At 44.1% G+C, this 24,033-nt stretch overlaps 1 protein-coding gene across 1 annotated transcript; it reads left to right on the forward strand.

The window, feature by feature from the left end:
- Positions 1–1,258: 1,258 nt before the first annotated feature.
- Positions 1,259–24,033, forward strand: LOC147449300 (D-lactate dehydrogenase [cytochrome], mitochondrial-like). Its single transcript, XM_086521783.1, has 18 exons — positions 1,259–1,621; positions 7,632–7,710; positions 7,805–7,908; positions 7,989–8,037; positions 19,006–19,098; positions 19,188–19,302; positions 19,419–19,479; positions 19,641–19,677; positions 19,809–19,870; positions 20,134–20,230; positions 20,339–20,413; positions 20,499–20,607; positions 21,067–21,176; positions 21,254–21,316; positions 21,507–21,586; positions 21,667–21,797; positions 23,496–23,539; positions 23,677–24,033. The coding sequence occupies exons 1-18, from the start codon at positions 1,398–1,400 to the stop codon at positions 23,794–23,796; spliced, it is 1,653 nt and encodes a 550-aa protein (XP_086377909.1). The 5' UTR covers positions 1,259–1,397; the 3' UTR covers positions 23,797–24,033.

Raw genomic sequence — 24,033 nt, forward strand, 5'->3', positions numbered from 1 at the left:
GAGGTCTGTGACCTCCGCTCAGAGTGGGAACTAATCTGGGGCACCAACGAAAGGCACCACAGCATGAGAATCAGACAACGCGAAACTTTTACTTCAGCGAAAATGTCACAGATAGAATCTTCGAGATTAATTAATTAATGGGAAGTCTAATGTATGTTGTTTAATCATTTGTTCTTTAAAGTCGTAAATGCAGCCTTTTGAAGAATATGTTTCTATGTTTCCTACTCCTATTCGCTCTATCCTCATTTTTTTAGTGGGAATCTTCCACGATTCCTTCGTCTTGCCTTTGCCAGCCTCTCACCTAGAAGGGATTCACATGCATCTCAACGATGCCCAATCATGCACTTGCCTTGGTTTCAACTGTACGCTACTTCCCCTCGTCGTCACACTCACACGCGGAGCGCCTCAACACTCAGCTTTGTCTCTCGCCTCTCCCCTGCATTTGTGCCTACTCCCCTCGTTCAAGGTGTGTGCACGTTATCTCGCCTATCAGATAGATAGATAGATAGATAGATAGAGAGAGAGAGAGAGAGAGAGAGAGAGAGAGAGAGAGAGAGAGAGAGAGAGAGAGAGAGAGAGAGAGAGAGAGAGACTCTCTTGCCAAATCTCCCCTCTCCTGTGTCATCGCCCGGCCCACCCCGTTCTCCTTCCTCTTCGATCTGTGAGCAATCCTCGTTGCTGCCACCTACTCACAATTTAACATGTAGACCAGGTTGGGCGCACCAACGAATAAAAATAATCTCTCTCCTCTCTCCATGTCTTCTCCACCTGGCCGAACACAAAAAAAACAAGCTTTGAAAAATCGTAGCTTTTCATAAGAAGACTGATTGTCAAATCAATACAAGATGATAAAGCTAGAATTTGCGTTGGTTATGTAGGCATCAGAGATAAATTGCTTGATTAATTTTAGACATAATTGCACTTTTTGCCAGGCAATTTGTGACAAATTACGTGCCACACACTGAAAAATGGATTAAAGGGTATTTCAGCAATTTTTGAAATTTGAGGGGTATTTTGGGAATTTCCACCAACTAGAGGGGGTAGTTTGGTAATTCTCCCTAACTTTTAGTAAGAGAGAGAAATATCTCCTGGCAGTGGCACGTGGAAAGAGCTTTTCTGTTTTTTTTTTTTCCCCTCAGAGCCAAGGGATCTCTTTAGATACCATCTAATTCAAGCGTTGGGACTACTTGTTCAGAAGAAGACTTTTGAGCCCCTTAGCGACACTTGGTAACTTGGTTTACAAAAAAAATGGAACTACCTTCACTCTTTGGGGACTGACCGACTGAAGCCTTTACCTTGTCAGAAAGATTTTGCCTCGTCGACAAAACTCCCTTGCGCATCGGCAAGTGTTAAGCTTTCAGTTCAAAAGGCAGGGGAAGGCAACACTGCGTTCAACAATGGCGTCCTGGTCTCGCGTCCTGCTTTGGCTTCGCAGGTCCTCTCACTGCGATGGCTTCCTGACTCGTGCCCTTTCTTCCTCAAGGTACTCCTCATCATCATCCACCTCCGCTTCGTCATCCTCCAAAGCTGCCGGCTTGTCCCTTCTTGTGGCGGCAGCAGCTGGGATTGCCGCCTCACACAGTGCATTTGTCTCTGCAGAACCACAGATGCCACTTGAACGGTATGCTATCAATGGATTTCTTTTTCTTCTTCTTCTTCCTCTCTCTCTCTCTCTCTCTCTCTCTCTCTCTCTCTCTCGCACGTGCACACACACCCACCCACCCACCCACCCACCAGCTCTCAGTCAAGAGCCGACTCCACCTGCCCGTGTTCAATTTCTTATGTCTTAACTTGTGTCAATTTTTGAGTTAGAGACTGCAGAAGCTACTAAATTGCAACCAGGAATTGGTTGTGAGAAGGTATTCACTCAGAGTTGTGAATACCTAGTTGTCTGCCAAGTTCCCACTTCAACCTTCTCACACTGTGGATGAGTAATTAGCCAGGCTGTACGGCGACATCAAACCTGCACGTAGTGGAGACTCTTACGTAAACTTTGCACTCAATCATAGCCCTAGCATATGGTGTGCTCCAGTTGGCACATGCAAGATAGGCTGGTTGGTCATGTTTCTGCTAATTGAGTGATTGGCTGTATTAGTGCTCCGCAACCATTGGAGCAAAATATGCCACATGGAAAGAAGCAAGTCCATTGGAGGAACTGCTTTCTGCTGTATCAATTGGCAGAGCTGAGGCTTAGGTTATGCAAACTAGTAGGCGAAAGGTTGGGGGCGGGAGGTGCCAAGATACTCGGCGCATCGGAGAGCATATATGTAGCCATTAGTCGACCGCAACATGGTCCATAATCTCTTGGATAGTAGAAACTTGCTTGGACAAACTGTATTCCGGTAGCATTGATGACATTCCAATGGTATAGCATTCACACCGGTTCTCCAAGGGTATCAACTTGAACAAAGACATCGGAAGATAAACATCTAGGAATCTTGTAATCTTCCATGGTTTTTGTGGCAAGTTACCCTATTTTGTCAGACGTTGCACTTCAAATAGGATGTCATGTGACTCTCCTGGAAAAAGTATTCTTGAAAGCTTGCCCAGTCCTTGGAGCATGTGGCTCGGTAGCTAAAAAACTCCACCACTCCATAGCATAGTCTTTGAGAAAACCGACGGCTTGAGAGATCTTTGATTCTTTAGTGTAGTTCCTTGTAATGGGAGGGCACCACGTGCTAATGGAAAAGAACAGACGAGACAAGCTTTTAGCACTTCAAATAACAGAACTGAAAGAGAGAGAGTGCACAAGACACGAGACCGGGAGTGGCGGAATTTCACCTCGAGAGAGCACTGGCCCCAAACCTTGACACCCCTTTAAGTATTTCTTTGTATTGCTTCAACTCAATACAATGCTGGTACCCCTCTGCTTTGCACCCCCATGCGGGAAAACTGCCAGGCCCTTGGCTTGTAAAGTAGTTTACATGAAAAGCATCAAACTCTAAGGGCATCTGGACTCCCCAAAAGCTAGCAGCAGCGCCAAATGCGAAAATCTGTACACCTGCAACGTCAGCGTCTACATAAAACGCGGAAGTCTGTACAGGTTGCCACACGGCATTGTTAGCGCAATTTGCGGGCATCCGTACAGTTGCCATGTCAACATCCTTCACGCAAGATGTGTGTGTGTGTGTGTGTGTGTGTGTGTGCGTGTGCGCGTGCTGGTCTTGCTTTATTTATGGTCCCTAGGCACTGGGGGCCCATATGATTGGGTCCCATAAGGTGGACAGGTTTATTTAATATTTTAGGCCCCACTCAACAAGGATCTGTAAGTTGGTGAGAACTCCTGGTCTTTCTATTGCTTCTAGGGTTTGGGCCCCTCAGTTGGGATCGGCAGGCTAGCTCTGGTTTTCAGTGGCTTTTTGACACGCTAGCAGTTTGTGACATCCCCCCTTCTTGAAAGAGGAGTAATTGTCTGCGATTACCGTATATGTGCAAAACAACTCAAGTTAGCTCAAAATTTTTTGAGGGTCATTCCAAGGGACAATAAGTTTTCGCATTCCAAATTAGAGTTCTTGATATTCCGGCGTAGCAAAATCAGCCATCACACCCAAATCGTGATTTGTAACGGGTGTCTTGATGCACTAATAATTACATACCCAGGTAATCTCACTCAAGTAGGAATATTCATGGTTGGCACATCACAATGCAGCACAAATGCTCACATATGCATGTTACAAGACATAGAAACATGTAGCCGCTGATGAACACTTCCTCCACAAATAATCATCTTGGTTTGGGCCATGAGCTGTTCAACGACTCCCTCACCACTCCTCCCGCAATCAACCTAAAAAAGCCATGAGGTATAGAGGCCTTTTACAACCAACCTAGACTGTAGCTTGTGTCGCTTGGAGGTGCTGAGAGTAACCACTAATGAGACTTCTTAATATCCCTCCCCCATAATTAACCATAAGGGTCCGAGCCATGAGTAAAAAAAGCACTCAAACATTCAATACTCCCCCCGCAAATAACCACAATAGTCTGTGCCATGAGTATGTTGCAAGCATTCTCATAAACAATTCTCTTCAGTTCTTCTCCCGGGAGCATATCACTCGTCATTGAAACTAGTATTAAATCTAGAGTCAAAACAATTCTAATCGGTACTAAGACATGTTTAAAATAGATTGCATCCATTTCAAACAGATTTTAAACAGTACTTTTTCAGACAAAGCTCAAAAGTATCTAAATACAAAACAAAAATTACTCGGCCGAACTTTGAGGACGAATGGCTTGTCCTTCTAATTGTACGGTTCCGGATTTGGACTGTCGTGTCATTGTTATCATGCCGAGGCATGCCCAAGAGAACGTTACAGTTTCCCAACTTCATAATGTGGAAATCGGCTTTTTCGTGATATCCTTGGATAGTCACTGGAAGAGCACCAATGAGCTGTGCCACTTTTTGAGTTTGCCCTGTGATATCCTTGGCTTCAAGATCGCCACGCTATGCATCATAATCAAAGTCCATCTGCGTTGGGAATTTTGGATGGATAAAGTTTTTGGTAGCTCTTGGGTCGAAGAAAATTAGGTCTCTCAAGCCGTTGACTTTGCCATATGCTCAACACAATTCATTTGTGCTTTCAAGGTTTATGTCAGGTACAAGGCCAATGGCCGGTTTAGCTCGTTTGGTTGGAGATGGTCGTGGGGTTCTGTCGATCGTCTGTGTGAGCGTCGGCTCCGCTGGTCTGTCAATGGGAAGGGGACAATTAATATAGTTATGCCCTGTTTGAAAGCAATTAAAGCATCAGCCTTCTTATAATAAGGTGTCTCGTTGTTGAGGTGTCAAACGAGGCCTTTGAGGTTGACTGTCACGAGAATCTCGAGAATTTGTTCATTGTTGCTCGGAGTTTTGGTTATTGGCCGGAGTTGCTTTTGTAGTAAACTCTAGCTTTCCTTTCATCAATTTGTAGCCGACGACTGCAAGGTCCATAAGTTCTTGCATGGTTGAGACTTGCTTGGGCAGACAATATTCTTGCAATGGTGATGGTAGTCCAATGGTGTATTGCTTGCACTGGTCCTCCAAGGGAATGAACTTAAAGAAGGACACTGGAAGGTAGACGCCGAGAAACCTTTGGTTATAGTCATCCATGGTCTTTGTGGCAAGCATTTTCAAGTCGCCCCATTCTGACGAGATTCGAACTTCAAAGAGAGATACCTGCGTGCAAATATTGTCTTGAAAGCTTTCCATGTCCTTGGAGCATACAATTGTGTCGTGATTGAACTCCACAACTACATAGCATTATCTATAAGAAATCTCGTTGCTTGAGAAATTTTGGATTTTTTTGTATAATTTTCCGAAGCATAGATGTTGTCGAATTGCTGTAGGAATTGCAATGCTTTCTTTCGATCTTTCACCCCAGAAAAGTGAAAAATCCGACTGTCATGCCGTCATCTTTGAAATCCTTCGGTTGGTTAAGTGCACACCCCGGGTACGGATAGTAAGGATATCCATACGGGCTCCAACCATTGTAGCCTGGCGGTGGTGGTGGGGGAGGTGGAGGCAAAGCTGGTGGCAAAGGTGGTTGCATTGGATAAGGGTCAGATGGCTACAACATATTCCTAAAGACTCCCTTGATCGCAACAGATGGCTGGGAAGGTTGCCAGTTGGAAGCTCTCGCACTTTCTTGTGCCGGAGGAGGCACCACCTAGGGCATTAGCGGAGGTAACATGTAATTCAGAAATTGTTGGAAACCCTGCTGCATTGGGAGATTCTGCTGTGGTAGTCGTGAAAGAATGTCGCGAAGCTCGTCGAGAAGAAACGGCAAGTGCTTTGCCGAATCCATAAACGCAATGTGGTCTTGGGTTCTTTATGGCTTATGCCCCTTAAGACAGAGAGATGAAGACGAGAGCACGCTTGATGCGCGACTAAGGGTAGGAGTGGCTAGTAAGTCCGGGGCGCGGACTCAGATTCTTTAATAACTTACTCTGTCTGCTCTTGAAGCACCGATATGCTTTCAGAATAGCACACCCCTGAAGCTCTGATACCACTGTAATGGGAGGGCACCACGTGCCAACGGAAAAGAAGAGACGAGACAAGCTTTTAGCACTCAAATAATTGAATTGAGAGAGAGAGAGAGAGAGAGAGAGAGAGAGAGAGAGAGAGAGAGAGAGAGAGAGAGAGAGTGCACAATATACGAGACAAGGAGTGGTGGAGTTCCACCCTAAGAGAGCACTGGCCCCAAACCCTGGTGCCCCTTTCACTATCTCTTTATATTGCTTGAACTCAGTACAACGCCGATACCCTTAGCTCTACACTTCCACATGGGAAAATTGGCGGAGAATGGGTCCTAGGTACATATTAAAGGCCCTTGGCTTGAAAAGCAATTTACATGAAAAGCATCGAACTCTAAAAGCATCTGGACTCCCCAAAAACTAGCTACAGCGCCAAACGCGAAAATCGTGCACCATCCATTGTTGTTGGTCGGATTATGGACAAGATGTGTTCTATAGTTCCACTATGAGTTGCAAAGAGGGCGTTAGAGTTTTGGCATCTCAAGTGAACTGCCCAAAGTGATCCCATTATTTATTTTGGCGTTTAGGTATTTATTTTACTTATTTGTCAAAGTCTGGGTAGGGACCTTTACTGAGGTGGGTATATATGTCACCCCTTGCCCCCATAATTGCCAAAAGCTTTGCAGAATTGGGAGGTTCTGCTGAGGAGGCCTCGAGAGTATGTTGTGGAGTTCATCGAGGAGGAACTGCATGCACTCTATAGAATCAAGAAGGGCTATCTTGCTCTGTGTGCTCTTAGTGGATCGGTGTGCTTTCAAAAATGCAGACGAAATGAAGCTATAATACCATTGTAACGGGAAGGCACCAAGTGCCAATTGAAAAGAACAAGCTGGAACAGACATTTAGCACTTCAAACAACTTGAACAGAGAGGGAGAATCCATGTGAGAGAGATGGAATGGTAGAGTTCCACTCCTCGAGTACAGTGTGCCCAAAACCCTAGCGCCCCTTTCGGTATTTCTTTATATCGCTTCCACAAGTTCCAACTTCGGGGCTCTGCTCTTCTTCCTTGCAAGCTGGAATGCCAGAGTGAGACCCCCATGTAATATTTAAATACCCTTGGCCTCCCAAAAGCCTCTCACATGAAAAGCTGTGCGTCCAAAAGCACCAGGTCCAAAAGCAAACGCCCAGAGGGCTGTTCCACAATTTGCAGACTGTCGGTACAGTTTTCGTGATTTATGGCATCCTCCCTACAGCACTGCCACATCAGCTAGTTGTCCACGTTTCTAGGGAATAGGCCATGTCAGTAGATTTGTAGGCTTTGCATAATCTTCTAGAATTTAGGCCTCTCGGCCACACTCTACAAGTTTGTCAGTTCATTCTTCTGCTAGGTTTTAGGCCCCTCAGCCATTCTTTGTAAGTTGGTCAGGTAACCCTAATTCTGTGTGTCTTGTGTGCTGCCACGCCACCAATTTTGTGACATTTGTTCATTTTTGTGGTATGTTGAGTGATGTGTGGTTGCATTAGAACCAACTTATTTGCATAGCATATTGAGGTGATGCACATACACGACCTTTCTTGAGCACATTTTGTACTGCGTGGTTTCATCGGTTTTTGTCTTACTGTTATGCGTATAGTCTACATTATCATAGAACATTGGATTGTTTTTTTTCTCTCTCTTGTTTAGAGTGGAGTTTATCCAAAAACGCGATGGTCGACACCCGTTGCCAAAATCTTTTATTGAGGAATTGGTGGAAGCTTTGGATGTGAGAAAATCTTCTAATACTTTGCATTATGTCGATGTTTCACCAAGCACGCTTTGGTTGATCTTCTCGCTTTATTTCTGCAAAAACTGTGCAGGAGGAGCGTGTTGTGTTAGACCAAGACGAAAGAGCTTCGCATGGAAAGCCTGTAAACAGCTATCATCCAGCTACCCATGTTCCTGATTTTGTTGTATATCCAAAGTGAGATGAACTGCACCTCTTTTTGGGTAATTGGTAAAGTTGTCAATCCTTCTGATTCTAAATCGATATTCCCCTGACAGGACACAAGAAGAAATTGTGAAAGTGGTGAAATGTTGCAACAAATATAAGGTATGCATAAAGTGCTTAAGGTTTGAATATTTAGCATGCTTATGTTCCATTTGAAATGCCTACTGAAATCCATCTGAGGATTCTTCCTTTGTGTTTAAAGTGCCCACATTTTGAACCGCAAAATACCAAGTCGGCTTGGTATTGTGAGCCTCTCAAGCTACACAGTTTAAGAGTTACTGACAACTTCCTAAGTCTTCAAAAGAATTTATACGAGGAATTTATTCGCTATCACACTATTCTCAAGAAAAAATTCAAGATCAGTCAAGAAATAAATATTGAAGTGTGATGTAAGGACTCCTTATACAAGAGACGAATACTTACAAATGTATAGTTCTGTTCTATCTTCGTGAAAAAGCATGTCTTTTAGGTAAATCAACATGAATAGGCGAGTACTTGCTTGATTGGATGGAGAGCTGAAACCTCAATGAAGAGGCATCCTGTGAACGTAATGAAATGTCTCACTCGTGATATTCTGGTGACAGCATAGATAAACTTTATATGAAGTAGCTCTGGACAAATCACGAACCCTTTTGTTGATGTTTGATTTAGAATCTCCATTAGAAAAGAGAGAGAGAGAGAGAGAGAGAGAGAGAGAGAGAGAGAGAGAGAGAGAGATGTTGAGCGCGTGGTGGTGTGTGCAAGTGATAGAGCACGCGAAGATGTGCAGTGTGTGCGCAGAGAGGGCTGGCGAAAGCCAGCAGGAGAGGAAGCGCTAGCAGAATGAAGAGGGAGAGAGAGAGAGCTCACGTTTTTGGGGAAAACTCAATAAGTGAGTTTTGGGTTTTCCCACTTTTATTATAAGTGACCTTTAAAAAATGTGTCCAGGTTCAATATGAACCTGAACAAAGTATAAAAATGTACAAAAAGGGGTTATTTAGGCCTTTAACCCAACAACCTCCCACTTAAAGGCATAAATGACGCCTTTAAGTTAACCAACTCCCACTAGCTGTATGCAATGCTCATGTTGAGCTTTAGTAAGACGCTTGGTGAGAACATCTGCAGGTTTATCCTGTGAGTGAATCTTAGTCAAGGTGACTAGACCATCCTCCAATACCTGTCGTATGAAGTGGTATCTCACATCAATGTGCTTTGTCCGTGCATGAAACATGGCATTCTTGGCCAAATAGACAGCACTTTGGCTATCACATCCCAAGACAGGAGTACTAGCAGGCATACCAAACTCTTTGGCAAGTCTGCCCAACCATATGGCCTCTTTAGAAGCCTCTGTGGGTGAAATATATTCAGCCTCAGTAGTACTCAATGCCACAATTTTCTGCAGTCGTGAACACCAAGAGACAGCACCACCAGCAATAGCAAACACATAGCCACTAGTGGACTTCCTGGTATCCAAGTCACCTGCCATATCTGCATCACAATAGCCCTGCAACTTCAGGTCACTTTTGCCATAGCATATACACCTAGATTGTGTACCTGACAAGTATCTCAGAATGCATTTCACAGCTTCCCAATGTGCTTTGCCGGGATTGGACATGTATATACTAACAACTCCCACCGCATGGGCAATGTCAGGACGAGTGGCAACCATACATAGCATACATAAGAGAACCACAACCTGATGCATAAGGGATTCCCTTCGTAGCATTCACTGCCACGTCATCCTTTGGGCAATCGGCTTTGCTAAGTTTTGTGTGTGGAGGTAAAGGTACTCCAAGTGACTTAGCTTCAGCCATGTTAAACTTGTCAAGTACTTTAGCAATGTACTTTTCTTGAGATAAAAACAACAATTTCAGCTTTCTATCTCTTTTAATACGCATGCCCAAAATATGCTCTGTATCACCCAAATCCTTCATAGCAAATGTTGAATTTAGCTTACGTTTCAGAGCATCAAGACTAGTCTTATGTTTCTCGGCAAACAGCATGTCATCAACATAGAGAACAAGTATGATGGGACTACCATCTTCATCCCTTTTTGTATACAAACAATGATCTGCATGGCTGCGTTTAAAGCCTCGAGACAGCATAAAAGTGTCAAACTTCTTATACCACTGCCGTGATGATTGTCTCAAACCATACAAAGCCCTTTTCAGTTTGCATACAAGTTCCTCACGTGTAGGAACTACAAAACCTTCATGTTGTTTCATGTATATGTCCTCTTCAATGTCACCGTGCAAAAACGCTGTCTTTACATCCATTTGATTCAATTCCAAATCAAGCACCGCAACGAGAGCAAAAAGGACACGTAAAGTTGTAAGCTTTACAACGGGAGAAAAGATTTCTTGAAAATCAATTCCTTCTTTTTGTGCATATCCTTTTGCAACCAATCTTGCCTTGTACTTGGGTTTTTCATCCATAATCTTAATCTTGTATACCCATTTGTTAGGAAGAGCCTTTCTCCCTTTAGGCAATGACACAAGATCCTAAGTATCATTTGCATACAAGGATTTCATTTCCTCTTGCATTGCAAGCTCCTACTTTTTACTGCTCGACTCACATGTCTTTGCCTCTTTATACGTAAGAGGCTCTCCCTCATCTGTCAACATAACATGATGCAAAGAGGGCTCAAAGCGGTGTATCGTAAGAGGCTCTCCCTCATCTGTCAACATAACATGATGCAAAGAGGGCTCAAAGCGGTGTATCAACCTTCTGACACGAGTAGACCTGCGTACCCAATGATCTACATTCTCAGGCACAGGTTCTACATCAGGAGGCAACTCATTTTCAGCATGCTCATGCTGCTGAAAATCATTTTCAGCCATGACAGGTGGCTGTCCATCCTCATTTGGCATATCCTCAGGCTTTACAGCCAAAAGGGTGTCCTCACAATCCTTGAGGAACAAAATCCCCTGCATCCTGTCCTGCCATAGGTTGAAACCTGTACCGTCAAATCGCTTGATTTCCATCAAGCTCTTGGCATCAGATGACGAGGAAGTAGAGGCCATTTGCACGGATAAAAATGCAGTAGAAAGTGTCTAAACAAAATCTGAAAATTTTCAGTGATCACAATGTACCGCACGTTGCATACAACGTGCTGAAAATTTCAGCAATTAACAAGTATCCCCAATGCGTACTTGCATAAACCCACAAAAGGCGTACATAAACCTCAATTTGTGTACATAAAAACAGTCCAATTCTGAATTTTTTGCAAATTTACTGTTTTGGTGCATCAATTTGCATCAAATGGACCTATTTTGAGTGGGAAAAGCAAGGGGCATTCACGGGAATCGATTTAGAACACCTGCGTTTTGCTGTTTTGATCTGTAATTTTCTGGTTTTTACCTGTTTTAAGCTGTTTTGGGAACCCTAATCACCCTAGGTGACACCGGAAGCAAGGGGCTTCGCGATGAAAGCAGAAATTTGACGCGAGAGAAGCCTTTTGCCTGCTGTCCAGCCACCTGCGCAAAGCTTCTGAAACCCTAATCTGGCTCTGATACCAGTTGTTGAGCGCGCGGCGGTGTGTGCAAGTGATAGAGCACGCGAAGATGTGCAGTGTGTGTGCAGAGAGGGGTGGCGAAAGCCAGCAGGAGAGGAAGCGCTAGCAGAACGAAGAGGGAGAGAGAGAGCGCTCACGTTTTTGGGAAAAACTCAATAAGTGAGTTTTGGGTTTTCCCACTTTTATTATAAGTGACCTTTAAAAAATGTGTCCAGGTTCAATATTGTCCAGGTTCATATTGAACCTGGACAAAGTATAAAAATGTACAAAAAGGGGTTATTTAGGTCTTTAACCCAACGAGAGAGAGAGAGAGAGAGAGAGAGAGAGAGAGAGAGAGAGAGAGAGAGAGAGAGAGAGAGAGAGAGAGAGAGAGAGAGAGATGAAATGAAATAATATATTAACGTCTACAAAAGGCCAAAATGACCTATGAGACCAACAAGTTACAAACTGGTGAATCTAATACATTGTCTTTGTGCTGAAAGAAAGATTAACATTCTAAACAAAATGTTGTAGTGAAAGTGAAAGTGTGGGAGAGACTAGAGACTCTCTAGTCAATACAAAGGTACAAAATAATGAGGGATGCAACAAACTTAAGCTACTAAGAAGGGGGTAATCCTCCAGCTCAGAGTAAATCGAGCATCGATCAGTGTCGGATCTCATGGATATCCTCCATGGTCAAAACCTGACTGGGTATCGTGCATGGCGCGCCAAAATAATCCTCCTCTATAATCTCTGTCTATGTTGGATGCGCTCCTTTGTAATCGTGGACGCTTGGGTCTCCCTAGGTCGAGCGCATGGTCAATCAGTGTGCCTCTAGTGCAGGTGGGATCCCAACTCTGCTGTTGAACCTATCTGTCTAGTGGTAATGGCTGGTGTGAAATAGTCCATAACCTGCCTCTGAGTCCATCTCTCTGGTCGCCTCAACAAGAAATCTCTTTGTCTCCTCAACTCAAAGCAAGAACAGACTTAAGCATCTCTGATCTTGGTATCCTATAACTCTGGAAAATGGTCCAAAACCCTTCCTGAATAAGCAATGGAATCGCTCGCGAATCTCATAGTATGTGGAGCAGTGACATTTGTATATGTATATGTGTGTGTGTGTGTGTATCGTTTTCTCTTTACGGATGCCCCCTTGTTCACCAGCACTCTCTCACCCTTCATCCGATCGCTCCTTCAGATTTGGGTTTCCATGCGACGGGCTATCATACGCTCACCTCCCTCATGTCGTGAGGAGATTGAGCGCCAGCCTCTCATTTGGAATGATGCAGTTCTTGATTCTTCGGTTAATCCACCCCGTCAGCTTGGAGAGAGGACTCACATTGATTGGGTTGCTTGGGACACTGGCCCTGCTGCCTCTATGCGGTTGTTTCATGAGACACGTATGCTGGATGCAGATTTTGTGGCAGAACATTATGACATTGGTCGCGGGGTGACAGAGAGACTGCTTGAGATTGACTCCGCCGTTCCTTCACAGTGGGACGCAGTCATGCGCGGCACGGTTCAGATGCCTCCACAGTGGCTGGGAAGGTCTCTTTGCTCAGAGCACTCTCTTATTAGTTCGTTTAGACACCATGCTGTTCACAGTTGATACTGACTACTCTCAGGAGATTCATGCTAGATTGACATATGATACCACCTCTCCGCACCTTGTCTACCTCGGCGCTCGATGGGAGGCCATACGAGTAGTTGGCTCCCGCGGGAAGCGTCGTTGTGTTGACCCCCGTTTCGCTTCCGCTGATGCCGCACTTTGGAGGCTTTGGGTGTGGGAGGGTCGTGCCCTATCTCAGCTTTATTGGGACCCAGGAGAGTGGCATTGACCTCACTCTAACCCCACCGGTGCACCTGTATCATTCTTTGAGTACACTGTCAGAATTGGAAGATTAGTATTGATGAGATAGCACCCAGAGCAGCCCACTCGTATGCGTTTCTGGTTACATTCAGGTCTCTCCCATGCCTATCTACAGCAGTTTTGGTCAACCATCTGGGATTTACATGCGGCTCGTCGTATTTCTTTTTTCATGTGGATGATTGCACATGCAGGACTTCCAGTTGGGACTTGGCTAGCTACTATGGGTCATGATCCGTTATGTACTCGCTGTCCTTTGCGACTACATGAGTCACCTGCACACTGTCTTTGGTCATGCTCATCTTCTCATGTAGTGTGGCTAGCAGTTTGCTTTTTACTTAGCAGAGCCGGTGTTCATCATGGATTTCTCACTTGGGGATCTGTCTCGTGGTTGATGCCGATGCCCGGACCGCATCTTTTCTACGAGGGCTCAGACACAGATCCAGCTCTTATGCTTACCTCAACTGGTTATCGGCGAAGGACTTTGGCTATGTTACCACAGATTGCTTGGCAGGGGGATCCTCAGACACGTGATGAAGTTTTTTCAGTCATCACTAGCATTACACTATGGAATGTTTGGAGAGCTCGTTGTCTTCACATTCTCAGTGCGGCTCCACAGCTCCTTCAGGATACCCTCACTGCCATTTGGTTGGACATCATTCACATCCTGATTTGGCAGTGGGATTCTTCCTCAGGTACATCTTGAGCAGCCGAGGCTCGTCGATTTGCCTTCCTTCGGCGTTGGGCCCGATCTCCACTCTTCTTCACACTTACAGGTGGCCAGATTACATGGCATTATGCCCCCCCTCGGTGGTTTCTCCTCCACTCATCACACAGACCACCATGAGATTGTTCTAGTCGAGTTGTCACTATAGTGGCTCTCACCCTTACATTCAGCTTGTACACCCCACGTGATAGGCTATTTTGGCAACCGCTGGGGATTATATTGTACTCAGTAATATACAGCCCTGATTTTTCCAAAAAGAAAGAGAAAGAGAGAGAGAGAGAGAGAGAGAGAGAGAGAGAGAGAGAGAGATGAAATGTTATATTAAGTTTTAATGTTTTCAAAAGGACAAAATGACCTATGAGACTAAAAAGTTACAACGTGGTGAATCTGATACAATGTCTGAGTACCAAAATGTGCCAAAAATAAAAGGACTGAGAAAAAGGGGTGCTATAGAATCCTAAACTGCTAGATTCGAACTAAGCAGCTAGCTGGAATTGTGTAGGATATGAGTAGGGGGTGAGAGTAGTAAATGAGGGCTAATACAACACAATGTGGGTGTATCGTCAAAAAGAGCTAAATCACAGGAGATCCATCGTTGGTTGCTGGGAGATCTCATCAATCTCCTCCATGGTCAGCAGTCTGATTGGGCGTCGTACTTGTCGAGCCAGAGTGATCCGAATCCTCTGATGCAGCCTTCGTCGATGTTGTGTAGTCCTTTGCAGTCTTGGGCGTGTGGATCTCCCTAGCTCGGTCACTTGATCGATCATTGTGTCTCTAGTGTAAGGAGAATGTAAGCTCTGTTGTGGTAGCTACTCCTCTGGATGCCGAGTGTCCGCTCTAAAGAAGTCTGTGATCCGTCTCTGAGACTGGCTAGCCTATCCTCTCATCAGGCTCTCCTGTGTTTGCACAGTTCAAGCAAACACAATCCGAGACATTTCTGGTCCTCATACCTCGTGACTCTAGAGAGTGGTCCAAAACCCTCCCTGAACAAGCAGTGTAAGCGGCCTCGTATCTCATAGTAAACTGGGCAGTGGCATGTGTAGTGCAGCTTTGTCTCAGGCTCCATGTGACATAGGGACATGTGCTGGCCTCTGTTGGTACTCCGCTGTATCTACCAGTCTTGACCCGAAGCTGGTGTGAAGAAGTGCGTATCTGGCCAATAGCACATCGTATCCCATGAGATAAGTGGGTGTCCATGTATCTAGGCCTCGTCACAAAATCATCCTCAGTAATTGGGAGAAGATGCTCTCTATAGAAATCCATCTTCGTGCCTAGCTCCTGTGTCAGTTGTATCCAGGTCCTCCTGGTATCTAGCTGAGTCAAGGCCTGGTGAATGAGCCTGGTGACCTCGGATTGCGTAAGAGTCGGAGGGTGTGAAATCAATGAGTACTGGAAGGGGAGCAATCTGTCAGTGCTGAATCCATGTACCTGAAACCATGATGTCATCTCCCCATACGAGCATGCTGTATCTCCTTGCATAGCTAACTGTCGAGAGGACTCAAGTGCTAGGCGGGCATTTCTATCTCTAGGAGGTCCCATAAGCGCTGTATAAAGGAGACTGATCTGGTGAGCGCCTCAACCACTAGTGGGGGGCCAACTAGCTCTGCTCGAATAATGTCATGTGGTACTGAAGCCTTGGCTCTAATAAGCCGCGAGATCATAGAGACCGGAGGCTTCTCCATGTCTCTCCATCCATTAGTGCGACCCGATCTCCCATGATGGTCCAATGAAGGCCTCCATATCTCCATAGTGCCATGCGGAAGCCACCAGAGTGTCAAAAAGCCAGAGATTCGTCCGAGGTTCTTGAAGCGGAATCTGTGAACACATCCTCTCGAATCCACCCACATTGCATAGGCTCTGGTCAATCTAGTCTTTGCTGCTCTCCTCAATGAAAATGCTGGTCCACTGAAGTCCACCCCAAGGTAGGTGTAAGCATCTGTATACTCCACTGTCTCATGGCCATATGTGAATGCGGGTGCTGATCTCCTGATCCACTGTGGGGTGGGGTTAAACACCATTACCTTGGTTTTACCAACGTTGACAAACAAACCACTGTGGTGGGCAAACCTATGCAAAGCATCCAAGTGACGTTGCAACTTGCATCCCCTCCGGAGAGTCGGAGATTGACACAATATCATCATCATATAACAATAGTGGAATCCATGTCCCTGCTAGCTGTGCACCTCTATCACCATCTCTCTAAACATAGTTAGAAACCTCATCCACATACATACCAAATATAGTAGGAGAGAGCGGGCAGCCCTACTTCACCCCGATAGTGGAGTAAACTAATGTAGATAGCCCCTCTGGAGTGTGAACATGTCACGTGACGCATCCAATCCTATGTGTCCATGGACAAGCTACAGCATGATCAGGGTTCAGTCAGTCCAGTCAGTCTAGATTTAGAAGTGATCAGGCACTTTTTGTGAGTCTATTTGTAGACCGTGCATGTCCAATCACTTAGTGTAGATGCATATCCTCTGGTTGCACACAGCATGATCATAAGCATTCCTATCAGAATCCATCAGAATTAGTCAGGGGAATTTTCCAGTGCATTTAGCCTATTTTACCTATTTTTGGCATTTTTTCACTTAGTAATTTAAGTGACTTTCCAACAAAAGTAGGTAGGGCAATTTGGGTAAGAAAATATATAAGCAAACCAAAATTAGCACTAAATGGCAGAAGAGGCAACAAGAGCCAAGCTCAGCAGGCAACTTCTCACAAGAACCTTGGTGGACTTTCCCCTCCAAGCAGTAGATTCCCTCACCTTACATTGGTATCAGAGCTTTGGCAGTGTTCTATATCACTCAAGGAAAGAACCACAAGAATCACAAGATTTTTTTTTGCTTGTTGAGGTCGCACGAACCCAAGTTTTCTTGGGCGTGTCGATTCCTAATCGTGTTTCTGAAGAGTGATAGGAATCCCAAGAAAGAAGGGCTTGTCCAGACTCCCCTTGTGTCTCTTTTCACTCATTGAGAGCGGACCGTGCACTTAGCGGCCGGCCAATCGACTTGAGGTGGGAAAAAGCAACCTTGGTGTGAGCGCAAGGTCGCCAAGGGGTGCGCCGGCAGAAAGGAGTAGAACTTGGGTGAAGAGAAGATCCTTCTCAAACACAGATTGCAAGCGAAAGAAGAACCACAAGACCCGCAAGAACCTCAAGAACCCAAGAATCCCAAGAACCAAGACCCGCAAGAACCCAAGTTCCTCGTGAACTTAAGAACCCAAGACCACAAGAACCCACGACTTCATAATGGTCATCACTCGAAGCGGAATGGATACTTCGCTTGGAGGTGATGAGCATGAGAGAGGCGAAGAAGAATTTTTCCCACTAGGAGGTTTTTCCGACCCTCCCCTTTCCCCATCTACGTTTGCACTAACTCCTATGAAGGAGTTGCCGCAGTTGTTGTTGGACAAGAAGTTAGACCTAAAAGTAGAAATAGAGCGTGAACACGAAGAAAAGATGGTAGCCATAGAGCGTCAATACACAGAAGAGTGGCAGCCATACTTCGCGAGAGCAAAGCAAGACAAGAACAGGGCGACCAACTCATGAAGAGTTCTTGCGACTCTTTCCGATTGTGCAGGTGCAGTTTGCACAGAATCAGGAAAAGGACTCTCTCAGTCTCTTCTTCTCCTAAGCAAGACACACATGATTTGCATGATGATTTGAATGACAATGATCAGCATGATGATTTGGATGATAAAGACAAGCATGATGAGTTGCATGAAGAAGATGTGATTGTTCACAAGGATGATGTGTTAGTTGATGCTTTTTCTAGCGAAGCTAATTTTGTTGTAGATTCGATCAATCACGAAGAACGGATCTTGGCTTTCGAGTCGAGGTTCAAAGAACCCCCACAGGACGATTCGATCATCCAGGAAGAACCGGTCTTGGCTCTCGAGCCTAGGTCCAAAGAACCCTTACAGGAAGTATTATGTGTTCACATGATTGATACGCATGCATTGTTTGAGTGTTTCATTCGTGATCGTTTCTTGTATTTTAGTCTTCATCTTCATGTGATCCCTTTTCCTTGACGTTCAAGTCTAGTGATCTTTGTCCATGTGAGAGAAAGGGAGGGTGCATCCAAGGAGTACTGGAATGGAGACAGTCTATCCATGCTGAAGCCATGTGACTGAAACCATGATGTCATCTGCCCATACTAGCATGACATGTCCCCCCGTAGCGCTAGCTGTTAGGATGACTCAAGGGCTAGCCGAGCATATTTGTCTCTGGGAAGGTCCCATAAATTATACATGAAGGAAACTGATCTAGTAAGGGCCTCAACTACGAGAGGGGGGGCAGCTAGCTCGGCTCAAATAATCTCATGTGGCACTGAGAGGCCTTAGCTCAAATCAATCGAGAGATCATAGAGACTAGAGGCCTCTCCATACATCTCCATCCATCAGTGCTACCAGATCTGCCATGGTGGTCCACTGAGGGTCCTCAAATCTGAACCCCATAAAGCATATCTGAAGCCAAATAGAGTGTCAAAAAGCCACAGCTTTGTTCGAGGTTCCTGAAACTGAACGTGAGAACACATCTTCTCCAACGCCCTCAAGGCTGCATAAGCTCTTGTCAATCTAGTTTCTACTGCTCTCCTCAATGAAAACACCAGTCCACTGAAGACTTCCCCAAGATAGGTGTACACATCTGTATACTCCACCGTGTCCTGGTCATATGTAAGTGGGTGCTGACCTCCTGAGCCACTGTGGTGTGGTGTTAAACATCATAACCTTGGTTTTCCTCAGGTTAACATACAATTTACTATCGTGGGTAAATGCATAAGGAACTTTCTAGATCAACATAATCACGGGGGTAAAGGAAGCACTTTGAGAACATCAAATGGTCCTCATATAGTTGTGATACAGGGATTTTGTACCAAGTTTGAACGGGACTGTATTGTTGTGTAATTATTTCTCAAATGGTTGGTTTCAATTTTCAAGAAGAATACAATATACAAATGCACAGGCTCTCACAAGTATCATAATCTGCTTCTTGTAATGTAGATTCCAATCATACCATACGGTGGAGCTACTTCTCTCGAAGGTCAAATAGTAACTCCCTTCAACGGTGTAAGCATTGACATGAGTTCGATGAAGGTAAACGCTTATATTTATAAAGTGGTTTATCATTGCAAAGCACAGCAGTCATCGCTGAGAGTCGTTTACTGCCTTGCCTGCCTGCTCAGGCTGTTAAAGCTCTTCATATTGAAGATATGGATGTTGTTGTGGAGCCTGGACTTGGGTGGATTGAGTTAAATGAATATCTGAAACCACACGGATTGTTTTTCCCCCTGGACCCTGGTATATCCTCTTTTATATAAATTCTCCTTTTTATAACAGACCCATGGGAAGGAGATGGAGGCTTGCACTCTTGAATCTGAGATAATCATTGAACAAAAAACTTGTCATGTCAACAGGTCCAGGGGCTTCTGTTGGAGGAATGTGCGCAACACGTTGCTCAGGCTCACTTGCTGTAAGGTGAACATATTTGTACATGTTACTTATATAAACCCCCCCCCCCCCCCCCCCCCAACAATAAAAAAAAGAGGCGCCCACTTAAAAAAAAAAAAAAACAAAATAAGCTTTTTTTTTGAAACCTCTTTTCTCCTCTCCCTCTGACGATCAAATTTTCCTTTCAGATATGGTACAATGAAGGACAATGTTCTCTCTCTAAAGGTTCGACATTCAGCCTCTTACATTGTTCATCAATCTTGTTTCTATCAGTCAGTGTCGGTTAGAACTCTAATATCTTCTAGGGTAATTGATTAACAACAAATTTTTCTTTATTTAATGACCTTGTGATTCAGGCTGTACTTGCTAATGGGGACGTTATCAAAACGGCAAATCGAGCCCGTAAAAGTGCTGCCGGGTGCGTATGAGAAAGTTCTTACGTATGAAGACTACAGATCTATACAATTGTCTGGGAATGAGATGCGTGCTTTCATGTTTCTACGCCTTGTAAAGGCGGATAACCCAAGTCTACCCTTCCTTTTGCGTGACTCTGAAATTTGCATATGGCATGTTTCTGGATCCATGGTTGTATTATTTTGACTAGCAATTCGAATTATTTAACTCGATTATATACAAGAATGTACACCGTAGTATTTCTTAACATGGATTTGTTTAATGAAGGTATGATTTGACGAGACTGATGATTGGAAGTGAAGGGACTCTTGGCGTCATAACAGAAGTGACGCTACGACTTCAGAAGATTCCAGAAGCATCGGTTGTATGTTTTCCACCCTGAAAAACTTCCCTCTCTTAGTCTTTTTTTCAAATGAGTTTTTTTCTGATTTCTGCTCTTCTTGGATCACTTCAACAAAATCAAATCTGTCAGGTTGCAGTTTGCAGCTTTCCTTCTATTAAGGATGCTGCTGATGTAGCCATTGCAACTATGCACTGTGGTATTCAGGTAAGTCTGATGTCTTGTTTTTGTCTGTTACTTCTATTATGCAATGCTATAGAGACACTTTAGTTTATTTTGTGGGTCCTTGTAGGTCAGTCGAGTGGAGATGCTAGATGAGGTGATGGTGAAGATTTTGAATGATGCTAATGGGACCGATTTTAAAGTGGCTCCGATCCTTATGTTTGAATTTGTTGGGACAGGTTGTAATCAATGGAAATTTAGTTTCACAAAAAAAAGGCGCCCTCTTTCGTGCGTGTGTATGTTCATACTAACTTGTAATTTAAAAGCAGAAGGATTTTGACCATGGAAGGATTGCAAGTGTGTAGGTGCATTACCAGGAAATCACTAACTGCTTTACTAATGTAGGGTTGGTTAATTCTGCTAGCAGCGTACTGGCTCAGAATCATTGCTTTATAATTTTGTTTCTTCTTGGACAATCATTCTTCCTTTGAAAAATGCCCATTGCAGTCCTCACGGGTCACCTTAAGCTTGTTTTTTAAATCGTGGTATAGTAAAGCATTATCTCGTTTAGAGAGGGAGGGAAAGTTTAGTGTACAAGCTGCCCTTATTTTTGGCTTGAAATATTGCATCACAATCTATCCTTTTTGTTTTTTCATGCTCTTGAAATTTGGAGTTGTTCTGAGGAGTGTCGTTTCCAGATGCATATGCTCATGAGCAGACTTTGCGAGTACAAAAGATTGCTGAGGAACATCATGGTTCAGGATTTCTGTATTTTGATTCACCTGAGGAAAAAGAGAATCTTTGGAGGGTATATGTCTCGATCTCTCTTTCTAAGACTCTTGTTTGTGGTTGCTGCTGCACCCTAACTGCTTGTTACTTCTACAGATGAGAAAGGAGGCTTTGTGGGCATGTTTGGCAGCCGCACCTGATACAGAAGCAATGTCCACAGTAAGGAGGCCCTGACTTCTGTCAAAGATGGATATCATATTATATTATGTTGATGTACTATATGCATGTGAAAGAATAACCATAGTGGCTTTCATATAAGGACCAGTTGAACCTAAGACCTTCTGAGCTGTGTTCATTGATTGCTTAACAGTTGAATTAGATCTAAACTGACGCCCTGGCTACTGTACAGGATGTATGTGTGCCATTAACAAGACTCGCAGACTGTATAACAAAATCTAAAGAAGCACTCGACGCCTCACCACTCATGTGGTAATGCCATCCTCTTCTGTGAGTTAAATTTGTGAGTATATGCTTTACCATTATCAAGATTGACGCTGCTTTTGTTGCAGTCCTATTGTGTCGCATGCTGGAGATGGAAACTTTCACACTGTCATTTTATTTGACCCGTTAAGCGAGGATCAGACAAAAGAAGCTATCCGGCTGAATGATTTCATGGTGCACACAGCTCTGTCTATGGAAGGTAAGCTAAGTGTAGAGTTACTTAATTGCGTTGTTGATTGGTGGTGCATACTTTTTTTTGCATTGTGGATGAGGTTGGACCTTCTATGTTTTCGGCTAATTTGAGGGCTGGTTTTTGCCAGTTTTGTAGTAGCCACAAATCTCCTTTGTCATAATACAAAGTAATGATAGTCATTGGAATGGGCTTTCATACCCCTCTTCTATGTAGCATGCTCTTCTGTACTTTTTACAGCTGCTAACTCTTAAGACATGATTTCCAGGTCGTAATACACATATCTATACAAGTCTTTGTATTTGCTATGTACAATGATGTGGATAATGCTTATGCACTTGTTGTGAAAATTAGGAAATAAGGGCCGATGTTTTGCACCCAAGTTCTTTATTGTCTCACGAAACCTCATGATCATAACTCAAGGAGATGATACAACACGAAGTTCCCCACATCCTCGTATAGTTTTCTTTGCGATTGCACCTGAAAAGTGGTCAAATTGGGGGCTGATTTTTGCTGTGTCTTTAGGGTTTGGTAGTATGAACCAAGACAGGATAGGGGGAGGGGTCGCTGTGGTATGTCGACCCTTTTTTTCCTGCAGGAGTGATGTGGATGGAGTTGCCAAGTGACAATCTACTCACCGATTCTCTCAGTCCGCTCGCTGATTCTCTGAGGGGATTGCAAGGACTCTTTGGCACAGCTCCAAATCAACCCCTAACTTGGTGGCTCTCCGATGTAGAAGGTTTTCGAGTTATCCCCAAAAAAAGAAAAGAAAAAAAAACCCAAAAAGGGCGTCAATTCTTGGGACCAATCTGGTGTCATTTTCTCTCCTGCTTTGTCACTTTGCATGCAAGTGCTGGACTCCATTTGTATATATGACCTTGTGTCAATGAGCTACAGGAAAATTTAGACAACAATATTTTGGCTCCATTTTGTGCCACAGTGATCTTGTGGGCCAGTATCACTGTGGCACTCTTGCCATCTGTGGTAGAGGATCATGATGCACATAGTGGTGTTATGTTGATTTGTCCACCCAAGGAAGTGAGATTGTGGCATAATCTCTTGCTTGATACTGGACTCTGGAAGGCTGCATTGAGTTGGGAATGTGAGGGGTCATGGCATTGCTAGTGGTGTAAGATTGTGGCATAAACTTTGGCGTGATAGTGGTTTGCTTTGGCGTCAATTGTGGGTCAGGAGATTTATCGGTGGCTTTCCTGGTCTTTTTTATCTGAGATTTGATGTTTTATTGCTGAGGGAACCATGCGTCCAAGAGATTGGGTTTTGGGCAAAGCCAATATGGTGGGCTGTGTGCAGCTGCATTTGATGGTTGTCTTCCACTTCCAACCTTTTGGGGGCTCCTGGCATAATATGTCTCCCCGGAGTGTGCTCATTTTTATGTCCATACTCAAGTGTGCCGACTTATGCACCATTTGAGAGGTCCCCTGCAGTTAAGTACAGGGTTAAGTACCATAGAGTATGCAAGTCTCCTGCCTGATTAAGAGTGATCTAGGTGCTTGGCATACTGCAGCCTCTATAGTCTCCTTGTGTGATATTTACTTGTCATTGTGTTGTACTTTCTAAACACAGTAGTATCCATGTGCGTGCGTGTGCGTGTGGATATATATATATATATATATATATATAGAGAGAGAGAGAGAGAGAGAGAGAGAGAGAGAGAGAGAGAGAGAGAGGGTTTTTACACTGCAATAGGTACATGTACTGGTGAGCATGGAGTTGGTACAGGAAAGATGAAGGTAATACTACAGGATCAGTTATGTATGCTTTTGTCAAATGACTTCAAGCATTTAAGGGCCTTGGGGTAATTTTATTTTTTGCGCGGCAAGTAGGAAAAGTACATAATATTGATGGTTGTTCTGTTGACTTCTTGCAGTACATGGAAAAGGAGCTGGGTTATGAGACATTGAAGACCATGAAGAAGCTGAAGCATGCGCTTGATCCAAACAATATCATGAACCCTGGAAAGATAATACCTTCACATGTATGTTTGTAACAAAAAATTTAGAACACACTAACAAAAGGCGGAGGCCAAAGAATTTCGAATAAGGTACTTTTGCATACTGCTGCGATTTAGGCGCGAGCCGGGACTTGTACATACTTAGCATTCCAAAAAATAAATGCTCCGAGCGATGAACAATTGGATTGAGACGATTTGTAACACAAATTTGTAAATTACTATCTTTAACACAAACTTGATTAAGCTAATTCTTGAAAATAATTATAGCACTTA

Source organism: Adiantum capillus-veneris, chromosome 10 (genome assembly GCF_014529385.1).
Source record: "Adiantum capillus-veneris isolate H3 chromosome 10, ASM1452938v2, whole genome shotgun sequence".
NCBI classification, from domain to species: domain Eukaryota; kingdom Viridiplantae; phylum Streptophyta; class Polypodiopsida; order Polypodiales; family Pteridaceae; genus Adiantum; species Adiantum capillus-veneris.

Excerpts from the sequence above, each read along its gene's own strand:
- LOC147449300 (XM_086521783.1), top strand. The coding sequence starts at position 1,398 with ATGGCGTCCTGGTCTCGCGTCCTGCTTTGGCTTCGCAGGTCCTCTCAC. Across the intron at positions 21,177-21,253 it reads AAAAAGAGAATCTTTGGAGG|ATGAGAAAGGAGGCTTTGTG; the intron begins GTATATGTCTCG and ends TTACTTCTACAG. Across the intron at positions 21,317-21,506 it reads ATACAGAAGCAATGTCCACA|GATGTATGTGTGCCATTAAC; the intron begins GTAAGGAGGCCC and ends GCTACTGTACAG.